Source organism: Tyto alba, unplaced genomic scaffold, assembly GCF_018691265.1.
Source record: "Tyto alba isolate M040663 unplaced genomic scaffold, T.alba_DEE_v4.0 Super-Scaffold_40, whole genome shotgun sequence".
Taxonomy (NCBI): Eukaryota; Metazoa; Chordata; class Aves; order Strigiformes; family Tytonidae; genus Tyto; species Tyto alba.
Genome location: NW_024881316.1, coordinates 11,244,136 through 11,263,645, shown reverse-complemented (window position 1 = coordinate 11,263,645; position 19,510 = coordinate 11,244,136). Strand labels below are relative to the sequence as shown.

General features: G+C 41.8%; 1 protein-coding gene across 4 annotated transcripts; it reads right to left on the bottom strand.

Moving 5' to 3' along the window:
- Positions 1-590: 590 nt before the first annotated feature.
- Positions 591-17,934, bottom strand: AKIRIN2 (akirin 2). 4 transcript variants are annotated; one of them, XM_042803255.1, is made up of 5 exons: positions 17,244-17,928; positions 5,916-6,059; positions 5,182-5,331; positions 1,282-1,353; positions 591-951 (listed from the first exon to the last, which is right to left on the bottom strand). In XM_042803255.1, exons 1-5 carry the CDS (start codon positions 17,446-17,448, stop codon positions 941-943), a joined length of 582 nt encoding a protein of 193 aa, XP_042659189.1. In that variant the 5' UTR covers positions 17,449-17,928; the 3' UTR covers positions 591-940. The 4 variants fall into 4 exon arrangements, with proteins under 4 accessions (XP_042659189.1, XP_042659191.1, XP_042659190.1 ...); XM_042803257.1 differs by having other exon boundaries at positions 5,182-5,316; XM_042803256.1 differs by lacking the exons at positions 591-951; positions 1,282-1,353 and adding an exon at positions 1,360-2,422 and having other exon boundaries at positions 5,182-5,316; positions 17,244-17,934.
- Between the last annotated feature and the right edge of the window lie 1,576 nt (positions 17,935-19,510).

The following is a 19,510-nucleotide window of genomic DNA, read 5'->3' as shown; positions in this document are numbered from 1 at the left end:
TGTTTGAGTCAGCCGCAGCAACTTAAATCAACAGTTTCTTGCCAGCTCTGTATCAAGCATGCCTCCACAACAGGAAACTATACAGCCAATCTAAGGAAGATTTCTTCGCCTCTGAAGAATTCCCTGAGATTTTCATCCACATCCTCCTTCTGATCTAAAATTCTGACCCACCCACTATCGCTAGTAAATAACGTTTTCATTTAAACACTCAGATTTAAGTTTATTCATACACAGCAAAAGTTCCACCTGCATATTAAAAACAAACAGATTAGAAGTAAATGTTTTATTCTTCCAACTAAATTCCAGTACTACAAGGGCAGTAAAACAATGATACACTGAAAAATTGCAGCAATAAACATTTGTTAAAGACTGATAGAATAAATAAAAACTACAAAAATGAGAAATCATATAAACCCATTCTTAACCCCCAAAAAAGTCATGGAATACAGAAATGCCCTCCTTCACTATTTCACAGGCAGTACTGTGGGCTATTTGCTTAAAATTGTCCTGGGATTACATTCTAACTTAACTGTGATTACAGCTTTGTTGTAGTGCACAGTTATGAAAACCACACTAACTTCAGTCAGAAGTGTCATTCTACATTTTTATTTACACAACCAGTGAAGGGCAACTTCTAGAACACCAGCTTTAATCCTTTACTTTTTCAAACTTATTAACATAAGAAGCCAAATTGTAATGATACAGCAAATGAGGCCACTGGTATTATTACAGGTAGCAAAGGTCCACATCCAGGTGGTACTGACATCAGGGAGCACTCCAAAACCAGTTGCTGCATAAGAGTGGTTGCCACTGACAAAAGCTTGAAATAACCTGTGTTCACAGGGGGAAAAAATATGGCATTGCTGCAAGTCTTTACTGGGACAGCTTGCAACAATAAAACAGGGTGTATAGGGCAGCCCACATATGCAGAAAGTGTGATTCATGAAACGTCTGGAAAGAGAAGAAAAAAAAAAAAAAAAAAAAAGAGTTAATGATGGGAGTTAACAAATGTAGCAGCTCTATCACAAACCTGCTACAGCAATATCAAAACCTGCTTCAAAAGTAAAAATCCAGCACCTGACGGGAGACAGTTCTAGATGTTTTAAACAAAAGCTGCATTTTCTCTCACATCTGCCTTCCAACCTCAGTCTTCCCTATTACCAATTTAAAGTATTTTAACTTGGAGTCTAGCTGAAGCTAACAACGAACAGTGGCCATTTCAATTATTGAACATTTGGTAATTTAATGCTGCTAAAGGAACCAGAAGAAATAGATACTCACAACTGGCAGGCTGTTCTCCATATCGTCGCATGATTTGATCATGCGTGAACTTCACAAATGCGTCATATTGTTCTGCAAGCATGAAGCATTAGAAGTGTGAATATATTAAGTTTAACTCAAACTAAAAAATACTCAAGGCTGCTTTTTTTATACATACAAATCATGTAAGTTAAACACACATCCACTAACAGTAGTTTTAAGTGACTTCACACAGTTCACAGCTGCCATTTCCTTTTCATCCCCAAGAACAACAATGCAGCACATGCCCCCTTAATTAAAAGGCTTTCTGTTACAAACTTCTGTAATGGGAAAGACAGTAATATGCTCAAAGAGAATTATGCTGCACATACACAAAGACTTCAGTATACCTAACACCTGCTAAGCGTCAGACACTGTATTTTGAAGGAATCAGGTGTGCCCATTTCACAGATCCATAGTGGGGACAGAGTAGTTAAGCAAACATGGCATTAAAGTCAGTGCTAGGGTTGGAAACATAACTTCTCTCTGCTCCTATCACTACCAGATGTAAGAAAATGAATTTAATGAAAATGGAAACACAGAAACACAGGAAAGGGACGTGCTACGGGATTAGAAATTATTTCTGGTGACCACCAGAAAATCAAAAGTGAACGACAAACTAAAAGGATGAAATTCTAAGTGACTAACATTTCACTAATTCCAACCACAAAAGTAGCCACAATAGGAGACATATAGTTGACTGTGGACTTCATGAGAACAGCTACTGTGTGATCTGAAATGAAATTTAGATATCGAACATATTAAATTGGCTTTGAACTAAGCACTGTTATTTCCCAGAAAGGTCGTTCTTTCTATTCACACATACATACAAATACATTCGCAATAGTTTACTCAGTTTTAATATTGCACTCATCAGCAGGATATCACCTTTCAGAATTAGGAAATTGAACAAGGAGAGTAATATCTACCAGATGCCGCTCCTCTCCATTCCCCTTCCTCCCTTGTGGAAAAATACATGTGCAGCAATGTGGGGTGTTCTGAGAAAAGGGCAAGGTCAAAGAAGGCAATCTTCAACCAAAAATGCAGTTAGATTTGTAGTGGTTCCTAGTCCCACAGGTTTGCCCCATTAAAGTCCCCATCCTCTTGCAGGGATGAGCTTCACCTTTGAAGTAAACAGGGTATCAGTAATCAGCAAGTAGTGCAGCAGCAGCCCAAAGTACGGACCTGACTCAAAGATCTAAGGACATTTATCCTGACTGAAGGGGCCCAGGGTCACAGCTGCCAGCTCCCCTCTGCCCACACGCAGGCCCTCTGCTTCCCTGCAGTTCTGACTGACGGCTTTTCAGCAGCCATGTGAGGATCTTAGCCAAACAACAAAATAACACAAAGAGCAGATTGAAGGATCTGTTGCCCAGAAACCATTTCCAAAAATAACAGCAACTAGAACTTTTCCTAAAAGTATGTATTAAAGGCCAGAAACCAACTTCAAGCTTTCTTCTTTAAAGATTTAAGTCAACATACACAGCTGCTTTGTAGCATCATCTTTGTTAAAACTATGGCTTTGGAAATTTATAGAATCCACAGTTACTAAAAATCCCCTTTCTTGTGGCATTCAGATTCCAAAAGTTAAGCAATCCAAAGGTAAGAGCAACCTGCAGTGAACTGTTTGAAAACTTAAGTGAACGTTTGTAAAGATACTTACACCACTGGCATCCTGTATCATATACTTTCTACCTACCTATTAAGTCAAAAAGTAGCTAAATGACACAAATACGATACGAGTATGATTACTATACTCTACGACTTGACCTTTAGTACAAAAAGCTGCTTTTCCACAAACAGACTGTAGAAAACCTTTCAAGCTGAAGTTTCACTTAGCCCCTTATACTCCTTTCTCTGTTTTTAAAATCTGCAAAGGATCTTGCAAACCCAAGTTTATGCTAACACAGCAGTTTCGGGTAACAGAGGCAGGAGGGGAAATCAGGGCATAACAGTGATCTGAGTTTTCCATTTATCAAACACTCACTCTGCATGAAAAGCAACTCTACTCACAAAGAACACAGGAGAAGAAAAAAAACAGTATCTAACTACTTACAAGAAAATCATGATTCAGAAAGGAATGAAGAAGATATCTGAGATTCAAACATTCAGTTAAGTCACTTGAAAGAAGCTGTTCAACTGAGATTTATTACAGAATTTCCAGTTACATTTCCATTGACTTCACTAGTTTGTAAGAATGAGTATCACCTTACTGTACAAAGTTTAGAAAAGGATATAACCATTCTGTCAGCAGAAAAACATAACTGGCCTTCTATGTATGGAATTTCTAAACTCTTTTGGCCGTCTTTCTAAATTATATTTCAGCATATAATGCTGAGAATGTATTATTGGTTTGATATACGGGATGCAGTAACACAATCTCTCTAATAGCTCTTTTGTTGACCACCATTGTAAGAATAAGCAAACCTAACTCATCTCACTATAAACCACAACCCCCCAAACAAAAATCATCCTCCTCCCTTCCTCAAAACAGAACCAAAAAAGATAATGTTCCCTTTGGGGATGACAGATGGAGCACATGTAAGGAACTTGCCAGAGGGGTTCCTGCTTGTAAAGAACTACAAGTTTGTACTCAGAAAGTGTCTGGAACAAACATAAATATATCTGGTCTTCAAATAGTTATTATGATCACTGCTAACTGAAATGCATTTAAGAGAATGCAAGCAATGACCCAATTCCTAACATACATAAGTTAGGAGAAAAAAAATCTACAGACTCCCAATTCATCAGCCTGAAGCAGGTTTAAAAAAAAACATAGAAATGGAATATTAGGCCCAAAGCAACAGAAGTATTTAGGGCTCTAGTTATAGTTGTAAATACACTATATGAGGGGCTTAAAACTATACCAATTTCTTACATAGCAATGGCAGATCAGCAAGCACAGAATATGAACAAAGGCTCAGGTGCAGAGACAATACTGTCACAGGCAACCCACAAGCCTGACATATGTCTGGTGACTTTCTACAGGGGCATGCCTGTAGAAGGTTTTATTCCCACACCTGAAGAGATCTGCAAACTTTAATTCTGATGCGTTTTCAGGTGGGAAGCAAGAACAGCCATGGGTATTCAAAAGCAGGTCTGCTGCTAAAGAGTGCACTAGGGTGTTCATTATCATCACACTAAGTATTAAATTAGACGCTGAATCACACTGCGAAAGCACCTACCTCTGAATGCACCAGTATTTAGGTGCTCAAATGCTAGCAAGATGCTTAGAAGTTGAGGACTTCAACAACTAAAGAAAGGTCATATTTACAATGCCAACATTCACATGATCCTTATGGAAAGGAAAATTGGCATCAGGTGCCAAAAATATCAGCTGAATGATGTGAAATACAATTCAAGACAGAGCATCAGAAATGCAGCTGAACTACTGACACTCAGGCATATACCAAACACCACTGGCAGCACTGTAATGGTAAGTACTGGGAAGAGAAAGGGAAATCTTAGGTACTGTCATCTTGCCAAATTCCAGAAAAAGGAAGTCAGTTCCCAAGCAGGAAAAAAAAAAAAAAAAAAAAAAAAGTCCTTCACAAAGAAACTCTTAAGCCAGTAGAATAGAAAGTCTTTCTGGCAAAAAAAAAAAAAAATGAGGAGGAAATGATCAATTCGGACATGATAGCAAGAGAAAGTTCTATCTGAAATAAAACCACTGTTTCCATTGATTAGTAATACACAGGAGTCAGTTTCTATCCAAGGCAGCAGAAAAGGAAAAAAAACTATCAAAGAGTCTACACATCATTTTTTCTGTCCTGCATGCAATCTCATTCCTTGATCAATTAAGTAAGAAAAAAAATACAGCATAACACAAAAATGTTAAGCTTACGAATTCATCCTAACACATTATTTTGAACTACAATATACCTGCAAGTTTTGTGGTCAAAATTTCTTCATACTCTTCACGGATTTTCTCTTCACGTTCTTTCAGCAAACGTTCACAGATCATTCCAACTTGTCTGAGAGTAAACAGGGGCTGTTCTTTTTTCAATGGTGATGATGCTGCAGATGAAGTACCTAAGATTAAATATTTGGGCATACCAATTTACACGTACAAGTAGTTCAGAACCTTTTTTATAATAATTTTTATTCCCATCTTTACGTTAAAGGAACTTCACAAAATATTTGGAGAAGTCTTTCTCTGCTGTTTGAACACTTCTAATTACTATTAAAGTAAAACTGGACACTCAGAAGATGACATCTACAATGGACAATATGCAAGGGAAACAAAATATCATACCAAGAGTGTTACACAAACCCTGTGAACATTATTTACACAGCAGTTGCCATTTACAAACTTAAGCTTCTACTTTATGTAAAAATTACAGCACAGTAATTTGTGCAGATTGCTGCTTTGCAAGCGCCTATTACAGTATCAGTAGCAGGGTACATAGAATGGTCTCTTGAAAACAGTGCAAGCTTTGTGTCCTAATGATTCTTAAAATGAGAAGCTACAATCCTCCAGATCAATGCTAGTATTGAAAAAATAAAAAGCAACAGTAAGTAGTAAGAAGGTGCCATAAACCGCCAGGTAACTAGAGGAAATTATTTATGCAGAGTCTAAAAACCCACAGCAGAATTACACAGAATTTTCTGGGTACCTGGCAAAGCTGGTCCAGTAAGAAGAAATGCATGTGGCTGTGCATCAGTAGAACAACAAGGATCTGTCTGCTGGAAGCTATTTTCTAAGTGTCTCCTCTTCTGCATGCGTTTATACTCCTGTTTTATGTTGTACAGAATTTGTTCTAAAAGTAAAACAATAAAAAAAATTAAGCCTATAACAATTACATTTCAGCATTTTACTTAGCTTTAGTTCCACTCAAATACCAAACACTGTAGCTAATCAACAGATGATAAAGGCTAGACTCTTAAAACACAGCCTGCAAAACCCACCATGTTTTACCAAAGACACAAACAATGAAACTAAGAGAGGTAACTCCAGCCTGTTTTCACCAAGGTAACACTAGCAAAGATGTTGTCAGGTATTGGTATCAGAGTACTCCTAGCAAAAATAAACAGCATAAGGTTAAAATTTAGGAACTATCAATTACACAGTATACATGGATAAAAATTAAGCTATAAAACTTGTACATCTTCTCTTCAAGCATTTAATTTGCAACCATCTCTCTCCCCCAGACAGCATTTGTCATTCATACAATTAAGGGTAACAAAAGACTCCACAATAGGACATATACATGAAATACCATTCCTTTCTGTACAGTTACTGGCATATAGGCAAAGTGGAGAGGAAAACACAATTTATACAAAACATGCATAAAGCAACTACTGCTTAAAATCTCCAAGAATTGGAAACAAGCCTTCCACAACACTGACAGCCTCAGATGTATCCAAATGAACACAGTGGATGGATCAATAGTATCTTTTAAAGGAGTATGGTAATATGTAGTTCAACGATTGTACCAAATAAAACACAGCAAGTGATTTTAATAATCTCATCTCCATTGTAGAATTACAAGGAAAAAAGTAACCCTTGCAATAAAACTATCAATCCTGTGTGTCTTCTCTCTGAAATTCCATGTACCAAAATGCTCTCAGGTACATCAGTGCCCAGAACTGCATATCCCCATGCAATGTAAAATATTAAAGGAAGAAAAAAAAAAAAAAAAAAAGGCAATTTTCTATTTTTTACAGGAGACCTTTGCAGAAGAGACTTCCGAAACCTCTCTCTTTGCGTTAATTCTTACTTTCAAATTCTCAAATGCATTTACAAAAATCTCCCTACAAGATCGGCTTCCCCCAAGACTTCCAGACTTTTGGCAGACAGCTTTCTGAAACTCAGCTACATGCAAATCCATGCAATGTCAGAGTTGCAAAAGACTCCACTCAGTACCTTCCTACTTTTGTTCAGCATTTTGCCAATACAGTACCATGAAAACTTCTTTACTAATTTTCAGGTTTGTAAACAGTATGTTATTGAGGTTCCATATTTGAACATTTTCTAATAAGCAACCACATGAAGCAAGTAACTTCAGCTACCAGTTTATTCAGTCAGTGGCTGAAGTCTATGCTAGACCAGCAGAAGCACACATTTGCCAATTCAGAGATTTAACTACTGTGGTGGTTCTTCAATTCCGTAAGCCAGTCTGGGGGCTTCCAACTTTTAAAGAGAGAGGAAACTTTTCAGTCAACAAGAATACCAGCATTTTCAGCAAAGGAGCTTCTTGTTTGCATTTTCTCCATGGATTAAGGCCTTTCAGTTTATACCCTTCCAGTCCCATACCTACAGTGCTTGTACAGTTTTCAACTCTGTAAAGGGAGATCAGTAACTTGGTTCAAAGCAGCAGCAAACGCAGAAGACATAATAAAGAAGCACAGTAGGGAAATGAAGGCAATTACGAGAAAGTGGGGGAAAAAAGTACTCAAGGGTGACTGGAGGATTCATACTTTTTGTAGGACAAGATACATGCTACGCTCCAGTGTGGTACAGAAATACATAAACCAGGTTAAACCAAAATGCAGTCAGGCTTCCAAAATTAAACAGAATTCCACGTAGAATTTGTCACGTGCGTATACACTGCATCAGTCAGAGAATGGTCCTGCAACATTTTTACTCAACAGCATTACGGTGGTAAAACAATACTTTTCCTCAAAATCAAATGCTGTTCTAGCTAAAGCGATACTGCGTCATTTTGAGTGGATACCAAATTAACTCCTAAGATAACATCTGTCCTAAAGCATGTCAACACTATGAAAAATGCGACTGTAAACATTCGCACTGTATTTACATTAACTGAAGAATGTAATGGACCACGTGCATCCTTCACAACAACTACACAGTCTTCGGGCATACTTTCCAAATTCCCGATCAACTGTAAAAACATCAGCCAAATTTCCAGTGTAACAACTTTGATACAAATCTTCTCTACAGCTCTCCTTTATATTATCTTTTTACAGAAACATTCTCAAACCACATTAACCACAAAACCATTACGAAAAAAAAGAAAACCAAAGCAAAACAAAAAAACAACAAAACAAGCAAGCAAAACAAAAAGACCCCAACAAAAAAAACCTAGACAGACTGGTCAATGAATAAAACTGCAAGAGTTACAACAATTATCAGCCAGGTTTCCTCCAGCCCTAACAACCCCTGCAAATTAAATAGGGAGTAATTCAGAGAAAATGTTAAAATACCAGCCAGAGTTGAAGGAGCAAAAGCAACATGTGGGGAGTGGAGGGAGAACAGGGAGGGGAAGTGGAGAAATCAGGTACTGACTTCAAGAAAACAATAACAACTGAGATAGAAAATTAAGATTTGTGGACTAAGGATACATGATTCTATGCCAAATTATACCGAATTGTGGACACATAAGTCTCAATGATATTACAGTAATTTAATCTACTTCTAATTTGGCAACACTTTTTAACTTGGCATCTTCAAATCTTGCTCTGAAACCTCAAGAAACACCACTGACAGATACACTGGGAGATACCCGTCCTGACAAAACCACTTTGACAGTCTGCATTACTATAACTTCAGGTAAAGGTATAAAACTAAGCAAAGTGGGATGGAGAAGGGGACTAAACATGACAATAATGACAATACACTGTCTACATCGCAAACAGCCACCAGGAGAAAAAAAGCCTGAAATCTGAAGTCTTGACTCAATTTTTTTGAGCACGTACATAACCTGGTTTGGTAAGCAGTACTTCTCTATTTAGCCTCACTTACGAGATTTAAGGCACTATTGCTCAGCACAGAGAACCAGACTGCTCCATACTGTGCTGCTAGCAGGCAAGATGACTGTGAGAATGACTCATCTCATACTTCCCAATGTCCACCATTGGCCAAATGGAGATTAATAGCCAAGAAACACAAGTTCAACATAGCATCAAATTGCTCAATTACTTCTCACATGAATGATCAGACTAGTAACGCTTCAAATTAAGCAGGCACATTTTTGCAGCAGTAAAGACTGAGCAGACATTTTTATTAACATACAGTGGCATAAAATCTTTGACTTTAAACACAACTACTTCACTGTGAAGTGAAATGTAAGCTTGCAACTATTTATGACTGATTTCAAATGAAAATCTGAATGCCAAGTTGAATTATTTTGTCTTTTTTTGTTGTTGTTTTTAAACAATCTAGGAGAGTAAGAAGTTGTTTAAATGTACCAAGTTACTTTTGGCATTTGCAGTTTTGCTTAATAAATCCACAAAAATTTATTTGATGGAAAAACAGATTCCATTCAAAACAGTTTTTATAGCATCTCAGCACTTGAAAGAAGCCACAAAATATTAAGGCAGTGCAAGTCAGTCAACTTTTTAACACCACCTATGTGGTAGACATCTAACTGTAAAGCCCTTTAAAACTCTGGCCCAGTTAAATAAAGCTTAGAGTTAGCAGATCTCATCCTCCAACCTAGTTTCGCTTCCAGAAAACCTTCCTGCCTTTTCAAGTTCAGTTTCTTAACCTCCCTTACTTCCAATTAGCTCTGACTATTCTCTCTGCAGCTGACAACTGAATTAAAACGTGCATTTAACTGGTGTCAAACACAGGACAGCTTTTTTTCATGTGTTCCTTGATGTGGAGGCCCAAATTGTCTTTTCCAACAATGACATGCATTTTAATTAACAAATTATTTTATATATAAAAATTTAGAATCTGAAAGTGTACTCATTAAAGAAAACCTAATCTAAGTGAGCTTCTTTAAGACTATAAAACTGGAGTAAGAACTTGATCATATATACCAGAATTCATTAGATACTTTAAATAAAGACTTGCATCCATCTTGCAGGTACTGAAGTTCAAATCAGACATTTTATGTCAGGCCGTAATTTCATTTATGAGATGACAAAAGGAGTAAGTTTAATATGATCAAACATACATCACTGTGGCCTGTCCTCAGCTTCTTTTTCATTTCATTTTATCCCCTGTGCTTAGTGTTTCCTACTGGAAAGGAAATACTGAAGGCACAGAGTTAGCTAACAGGGAACAGGCAGAGGTGCTGAAAGTAAAAATTAGGCTTGATGAATCTAAGGTAGTAGCAAGAAAAAGCCACACTGCTAACACACTGAAATTAATTAGTACTTCATAAATGACATGTCAAATTCAGGATAACTACGAATCCCAGTCACTTATGCAAGACTGTATTATATACCCCCATCTCCTCCTTCAAGTTCAAGGCCAAGATGAAGAACAAATGAAGACAGCTACTGTCTCACCATGACCACTCGAGACCTAGGGGATTCAGTCAAACACACCTGAATATAATGAAATGCATAAACACTTTTTTTTTTTTTAATCCAGAGCTCAGTGTACTAGAAGCATAAAGCTGAGTACATAGGTTCATGAAATACTGCATTAAGATGAAGGACAGAATTCATGCCAATCTTCTTTCAGAATTTCAGATGTGATTCAGGGAACCAAGGCTTCATGTTTCAGCTTTCATGCCCAATGAAGAGAGGATGAAACATGAAGGGGGCAAATCAGAATTCAAGTTTGAAATCTGAAATATGATCTGTCACACTAATGAACTATAAAGCCAAATATTCATTTCCAAGGAGTGACGTCGTCTTCTTACTTCCTTTTAATTCATGATAAAAAGGCAAGTTGTTATTTTTCAAAGTTCTGTCATCTAATTACTTCATCCTGACCTGTAATTACCTAGAAATTATGTACAAGGGAACAGCAGTTCAACTTGAAAAGGTAACAAGGCAAACAATTATTTTCTCCATTTTAATACGTGCTTATCAACTATGAAGGTGCTGATTGTTTCCCCTGAAGGATTTATTCCCTTTTTTTTTGGCTTGATTTTTAAACTAGCAATCTCTCATCTCAGTTCCTGGCTTCTCTCATTTAGCTGAAGGAAACTTTGGCAAAACATGTAGGAAGGTGACTCAATAGGCTGAAATCAGAGTAGCAGTTTTCCTGGCCCGAAATGGAATCTGAAGCTCAGGTTTCAGTTTGCAATGTCACCATTCAATATATGCACTCAAACCTGAACCATGCCTGAGATTTCTTCTAAGTGAATCAATCAAATGCTATCCTGATGTCAACTGCATACATCTTCAGGGATTTCAGCTCCTGTTAAAGCAGAACTTCTTCACTGTTCTAGTTCAAATTTGTAACACTTCCATTAGGCCATCAGCCTTATTCAACATCTAGTTGATGCAAGCACATTCCTAAGTTATGGTCTCCCCACCAGACTACTGACATACAATGTTAATTTTAAGAAGCTAGCTTCCCCCAAGGGCAGCACAGCAATAGGTAACAGTACTCTTCACTTTTTATATCTACTTAACCAGGGAATCCACAGGCACAGACAGAAATTAAAATAATCCAGATACTCCTCTTACTCTCTTGCTTTGGTCACAGACATCAATCACTCCAGTTATGTTTCTTAATTAGGCATGGTCTGTTAGACTTCAGTAACTGAATGTGTACTTTTGGAAATCATGCTCACCTCAGAGGAGCATGCTCTAAGCCAGTGACAACACTGATAACGGTACATGCTGACACTTCACAGTCAGTGTCTAAAGCTACTGACGGACAGAAGCAGCTCGTAATGGCCTCTGTGGCACAGAGCTGGCCACCTCACGAGATCAATTAGTCAAGGTCTCAGGCTGATGAAGGTTCTGGTTCTCCCACAACAAGCCGGATGCTCACATATGCATTAGCTCGTTCTGAAAATCTGTTATTTCAGGAAATCCCAGTTCTCCTGAGCAAGGGGTTGAGGAATGAAAAATAAATCAAGCAATGCAAAATGTGTTAGACAGAGCAATTAGATCTTTCTCTTCACATAAAAAAATGTCACATTGCATTTATCAGACTTGCCACTGAAACAAAAAACTGCTTCAACATTTTATAACATCTACAACCAAGGGTATTTAACATTTATAGTCACCACAGGCATCTACATAGAAATTTCTCATATAAATTAAATTATCAAGTCCAGATGCAGCCATTACATGCTTTCGCCTTTTTTTTTTTTTTTTTTGGTGTGGGAATGTTTTGGTTTTTTAAAATCCTAATGATTTCTGCAATACTGGAGCACAATGAGAAACCTGGCATGTTGCCAAGATACTTTAACAATAAATACATATACAGCTAAATGTTAAAACAGAAATTAAGCAGAAAGAGATGCAGTCCTACTAATATGTCACATTCTAAAGCCACCAGAGCTGCTCATTTAAAAGCCAAACCTGTACTTGGCCACTGTGACCAAGTTTCAGACAGAAGTAGTTAAGTTTGCTTGAAAGGTCACAGGAGGACAGCCTATAGGGAAGACTAACAGTTCCTCCTAATAAGAAAGGCCAATGTCATTTTCTTGCATTAGCTTCGAAAAGTCGTATTAGATCCATTTTTTTCCCAGACTATTCTGTGACAGCAAATGGTATACATTAAATATAAAATTATCTACCTTCTGTTTGTAAAGAGTCCTTCATAAGAGAGGGACTCATTACCAACAACTCCATTTCCCATCTTTAACTAGAGACATTTGCCATTCAAGTGCCACTAGGAGCAGCAAATACCAATTATGCATACTCATCACTAAAAACTGCATAAATTCAATAGTTTCCATATTCTGTCAAACTTTTGACATTATCTCTGCTTGGTCTACAACCAGCGACTGGAGTTGAAGGACTGTTCTCAGTAACTCCACCCACTACAATTTTTCCTTTGCAACATTAGTTGCTGGGGTAGTGTTGAGATAAATGGATGTTTCAGATGGAGGAAAAACTGCACGTGTAAATGCAAAAGTCTGTGGATTTTTAAGTGATTTCATAAACTGGTTTTAAATACAACATTCTTTTTGGTTCTACAAAGTTCTAGCTGCATGTTAACCTTCGATTTTGGATGAGGAGTATGGAAATTTGTCTTCTCAGTTACTATGTATCATGAAGTAAGAGATTTAAATCCCGAAGGTCAACATTATCTCTCCCTCCTCCCCTCCTCAATTTCTTTGGACTCTATTTCTCACTGTATAAATATCCAGACATGCAGGCTTTCTAATTCTGACCTCCTTTTGAATTTAAACAACTAGTTTATTCGTAATTTTATCCAGAATATAATATTTCATCAGGGTAAAACTGCAAATAACAGTTCTAAGATGTCCAGCGGAGAACAGAAAAAATATTTCCACTGCTTCCTGCTTTCACTCTCCAGAACTCACTGCATAGCTTTGGAACAGGACAGCACCCTTAGGACTTCAGAGGAAAGAAAGCACGTACAAGGCATTATGCACAGGCATCCAGACCCACGTGAAGTTATTCTGATCATACAGAACAGTCTCATTTATAACTAGAATGTACATGGAAGTACATCGTCTGTAGTGTATCTGCTCATCTGTAGTATTCATGTAGTAGAAAACTTCTTAAGAGCCATTCTTTCAAAATTGAACCTATCTTATGCCAGGCAGATATGTTCTGCACCACTTACAGTGAACGTGGTTTTAAAAACGTTATTTTCGATGCAAACAATGGTATCCAAAAATTAGCAAATATACTCAGGGTACGCTCAAGCCAGTAAGTACAATTCCACAGAAAGTATAGACGGTAAAGCCACAATTACATTTTGGCTGCCAAATTCACTGAGAAACTGGAAGTGACCTAACAGCTGTTCAAATAACCACAAAATATTAAAACACTCTTGTGAGAGATAAATTTCATCTTGAATAAGCCTACCCTCTCTCAAATAGACATATCGTTTATTTGTCTATGACCACTCCATAAAGACAGCTGTTTTCTCATCTGACTACCCCACTGTATTCTTCGTTCTCAGCACCCCCCTCAATCAATCCATATTCTGCTTCCAGATAATTCATTTTTAAATGATTAACTATGTGGTAAGAAATCTTGGTGCTGATAGTCTCCACTGGGTGAAGTTAAACACTATCAGGGCAGAGTATCAGATAGAAGAAAAACACTCCAACGTGAACTTAAAATAAAGTATCAGCATCGGGTTTTATATCCAGAGCTCTGATTTCATATGACCATTAATTTTCATTAAACAAAATTCAGACAGACAGTTTTTAAGTGTTGGAAACCTGAGCATTACAGTAACATACTGAGAAAACCAAAAGTGAAGTCAACTGAATTCTGGCTATTGTTACTGAATTTCCCAGTATGAAAAAACTGAAGAAAACAGTGACCCAATTGGGAACACTTTTAAAATCAGACTGGAGCTCTTTTCACACACAGAGCAAGATTGATCTGACCCAAATGTAAACATCTACATCAGAAACGGTCATGTTAATTCATTTTACAGTCAATGGAAAGCAATACATATTTCTACAGCACCCTTTGCCACATCCTATGTCAGAGCTCTAGAATAAACCATCTGTTTCTTCCAACTATCAAGAAAATCACAAATTATTAGGTCAGATGTACATTTATAAAATCAGATGAGATGAATCCCACACAATCTTTCAAGTGGCCCCTTTAAAATTATAAGATTTTATTTTGTTCACTGATGGTCAAAATGAAATATATACAATGTCATAATACCCCTAAATTCAACTGAAATTCAAAACTAAGCAAGCTGCTTACCAGTCACATTTGCACTAGCACTGTATAAAGATTTTTCTTCTTAAAACAAGAGAAAACATAGAGGGAGCTTTGAAGCAAAAGCTGTGTAAATGGGCACAATTTACAAACACTTCAAGTTTTGCTCAGGAACGTTCAAGTGCTGTAAGAGACATTTTGATTTACTGTCCTTCACTTTTCATTACATTACACAAACGGTTTACATAAAACACACCCTTGTCAGTACACAATCACCTTTTCACACATGGATTACCACCTGCACCTCCGATTTTCTCAAGAGAAGATAAGGCCTGTATTTGTTCAACTTCAGTAACATTTTAATTTTTAAGACCTTCAGAATCCTTAACACCGGAGTTTAGGTATTATCCCAAATAATGCTGTAGATTATCTCTGCTCAACATTCTATTGATTTGCCTCCTTTCAGTGATACACATTTACTGGCCAGACAATATTTATATTAAATATTCATAACCTAGGCTCTGCAAATCCCAGGGAAACAAGCCAAAAGAAATCCTTGCAATGAAGCAACATTTACCTTCTACAAAAGAATCAAATGAATTCTGATTTTAAGCATCTATCTCGAAGTACATGTAATGCTTCACTGTACCGGGGAGTGCCATCCATCACCACTCTCATCCCAGACCGCTGACTCATTCAAGATCTTTTCCTAGAGGTTCAAAAAAATATCAAGGCACTGATGCCAAGTTTAAGTGCTTTGTATGCCCTCTATATATGTCCTCCATAGCAATTTTTTAATTATTCGATTAAAACCTCTAAAAAATATATTTTACTGCACAGGTTCCAGAATTAAGAATATCAAAACAAGGCACTGTCCTACATGGAGGAGATGGCAATGTGAAAACACATTCAAACTTACTGGGTATTACCCAGCAGTAATCCGGGGCCAACTTTTGTATAAAAGGGCGTACCGAATGCAATGGCAGAAGAAATTCAGCTGCAACAACTGCAGAGGGCTTTTTTCCTGCACACAAAGGACACAGATCCATACCTCAACTCATGGCTGCGAGCTCAACCGTCCTTAAGTGCATTACTGGAAGCTACCCACTAGACTAACCGTAGCAAGGGCCCATCAATCCTGTGTGCCCAGCCAAGATTCATTCCTTTCTTCTCTCCCTACTCGCTGGTAAAACGAACTCGGTTGATTTTTTTAATTGACAACAATTACACAAGCAGACCTGAAGCTTTCAGGGCCACCGGTTGACTCATCTCTCACAGGTTAAGAATGTAAAAGGGTTTCGTTCTCGCCCAACGTCTCTGAGACAAGGAGACTGCCCGATTCCATTTTATCTGCCCTAAAGGCAACTCTCACCCTTGCACACAATCCCTTTCATCGCTCGGTTTTCCTACGAAACTTTCAGAATGCCACAGAATGGGTCAACCGGGACGGTGGCACGCATTAAGTGACTGGAAGCGGAATCACCCCTTTGTTTTATCTGCTTTTGCTTTTTCCCCACTGGCGTTTTGCGGGTGATTGATGACAGGCCGCGCTCCCCGCCCTCCCTCCCGCCCCCCCCCCCCCACCCCCCCCCAACCCCCCTCCAACGTCTGAGCAGCGGGAGGAGGTGCCGCCGCCGCGGCTCGGGCAACGCTCGACCCACCGATAATGGCTGCGAGGGATCGATGGGGGCCCCGCGGTGAGGGGCTCCGGGCACAGGCTGGGAGCGAACCCCAGCCCCGCCCCCCCCCACAGACACCACGGTCACCCCAAACCCTCCTTCCCCCCCACCCCCCCACCCCCCCGCCGCCCACAGCGTTTCCGCAGCTCGACTCGCCCCTGCGGCTCTCCTTGCCACATCCAGGCACCCGTGAAAAGAGGGGGGGGGGGGGGGAATTCCTCCATGCCCGTCGTCCCCGATGCGAGGAAAGCCGGCCTCCCGCTTTCCTCGGCACCGGATCAAGCCTCCCCCACCAACAACCCCCCACCGCTCCCAAAATCTTCCCCCGCTCAGATCCCTTTCTCCAGTCTTACCCCCCCCCCCCCCGCCCCCGACCCCTTTCCTATGGCCACCCTCCCGCATCGCCTCAACCCGCCCCCCCCCCTCCTTCCTCCCCGTCCCTCCTCCCCCTCTCCTGCTGCAAACGGCCATTTCTATTGTGTCTCCGCCGCGGCGGTGCCAAGCCGATCAGGGATCGCCCCGGCCCCCGCCGCTGCCAGCCACACAGCCCGACAGAAAATGGCTGGAGGGGGACGCGGGACCCACCCCAACGCTCCCCTCTTCTTCCTCCTCTTCCCCCCCCCCCCCCCCCCCGGTCGCCTTCTCGGCCCCCTGCCCCGCGTACCCGCCGCCGCCCCCCTTCCCCGCCGAGGTCCCCCCCCCAGCCACCGCCCCACACCCATCACCACCCCCCCCTCCTCCTCCCCGGGGGGCTGCCGGGCAGAGCGGGGCCGCCTCCCTCACCTGTGGTGAGCCGGGACGACACCTCTCCGAAGGGCGAGGGCTCCATGCGCAGGTATTTCTGCGGGGAGGCGGCGGCGAAGGAGGAGGAGGAGGCGGCGGCCGAGGCCGGGGCTGACAATGGCGCACATCGCCTCCGCTTCGGGGACGCCGGGCTCAGCAGCGGGTCGAAATCCAGAGTCCTTTTCAAAGTGGCGCCGCAAGCCATGGCGCGGGGCGGCGGCGGGGCGGAGGAAGGGGGCTCGGAGCGAGGGGCAGGGGAGGCGGCGGCGGCGGTGGCAGCAGCCGGCCCTGCCCAGAGGCGCCTTCCCCGCTGTCTGGGGCGGGCTGGGGGGGGAGGGAAGGGAGGGCGGCAGGGAAAGGAGGGGGCAGCTGCGTCAGGGCCTCCGCCGCCTCCCTGTCGGCCTCTCTCTGGGGAGCGGCCCCGGCCCCCCCAGCGCCTCCGGCTGGATCCCCGCTCTCGCCGCCTCGCCCTGCCCTGTCCTGGCCGGGCCAATTCCGCCCGCGGCCGGTGGCGGGGCGGGAGCTGGGCCGAAGGGCGCGGGGCCGGGCCCGGCTACCCGGTGCGGGGCCGCCGATGACGAGCGATGGCGGCGGGGCCCGAGCGGCGGCGGCGGCGGCGCTTCCCTCCGCGACTCCCACACCAGCAATATGGCGTCAATAACAACGCCGCGGATTCAAAAACCAAGCCCCACCACTGCGCCTGCGTTGCCGGGGCGGTGGCGGCCGCAAAGGCTCACGGGGCTCGTGGTTTCCCCCGTGGCCGGCGGAGGGGCGCCGGCGGGGGAGGCGGGACTACAAATCCCGGCGTGCCCCGCGCCGGCCGCCCCGGCTTCCGGGTTCTGGTTTAAATCCCCCCTCGGAGGCGGCCGTGTGGGGTGCGGGTTAAAGGACGGGGCAGGGGAGCTGCGGTGCAGGGTTTGGGTGCCGGGCGCTGTCAGCGCTTTGGGGGGAGCGGGGTGGCCTTGGCGAAGAGGGGTCGGGGGGGGGGGGGGGGGGGGGGTGGCGGGCGGGCTGGCTCCCGTCAGGTCCTGGAGACACAAAGGGGGCGAGAGTCCGGAGGCCTGTGCTAGGCCCTGCTGCCTGCCTGGCTGTGGCCGGGGGCCTCCTGTTCCCACCGGTGCTTCAGCGTCTCCCTCCTGTTCCCACCGGTGCTGCAGCGTCTCTGTGTGAAATAAGGGTTAAAAGTGCCTTTAGTGGCCTCCGTGATGAAGGCAGGGCAGGGGGCATGCAGGAGTCGCAGGTATGAAGCGGGTGGAGGTGAGGGCTGAGGGCATACCAGAAAAGGCCTCACGGTGTCAAGGGTTGTATCTCGGTGTAACCAACTGATTTCCTCGCAGTTGCGTAAAGGTCTCTCTTGCTTAAGGAGGGCGGTGAGGGAAGAGGTTCAAAGAGCTGCGGCTGCTTGTGGAAAGAGCAGAGCTCTTTCCTGTTCAGCTTCCTAATTGAAATAAACTGTGTCGCAGTTCACCCCAGTGGGCAAGCTAACAGAGGTTGGTAGGCCCCAACATGTATGTAACATTCATCTTTTGTGTATCTAATTCTGTTAATTTAACTACAAGGAGAAAGACAGGTTGTCTTTGGAAGATAAAATGAGGGGCATGCCCTCATAAAATTTTAGCACTTTAGTGTTTTTTGATTGTCTTGTGAAATACAAGCTAGACTTCCTCTTGACATTTAAAATAACCCAACAAAGCAACCCTTACTGTCATTTGGAAGTAAGTTTTTGCTTTACGTGTTCAGTGTGTGGCATATATTGTTAATTAAGCCATAACAGCGCCCAGTCATTCTAAACACAAATCTGATGTTTGTGCTGGCAATATGGCTGTGCTGCATTTAGCATAACTGAGGCTTCAGGTGGTGGGGTGACCTAGCAGAGCCTTTCTGCCCAACAAAAATAGAAATAGTAATTAATTTGCTTTCTGTGACAGATAGCTCATGACAATGTTGGAACAATTAGGTGAAATTCACCCTAGGTTTGCCCGACTTGCCTTGGCCTAAAACTAATTACAGAAAACAGCAAAATTATTCCTCTGCTGTTACCTTTTTCTCTGTAGAGGAAGTACTTGGAGCATTTCCTTGGTAGTGAGGATGCTGACAAGCCTTTCTAAAATGTAAGTCAAGCTCTGGTTCTCCATAACAAGGCTCAGGAAATGTACTGTTGTTATTACAGTGTTATAATTGTCCTACTATTACTATACCAGTATAACTCCTTCTGTGGACACTCTTCTTTGGAATAATGATGGCTGGTTTTCCATTCATTTAATTCT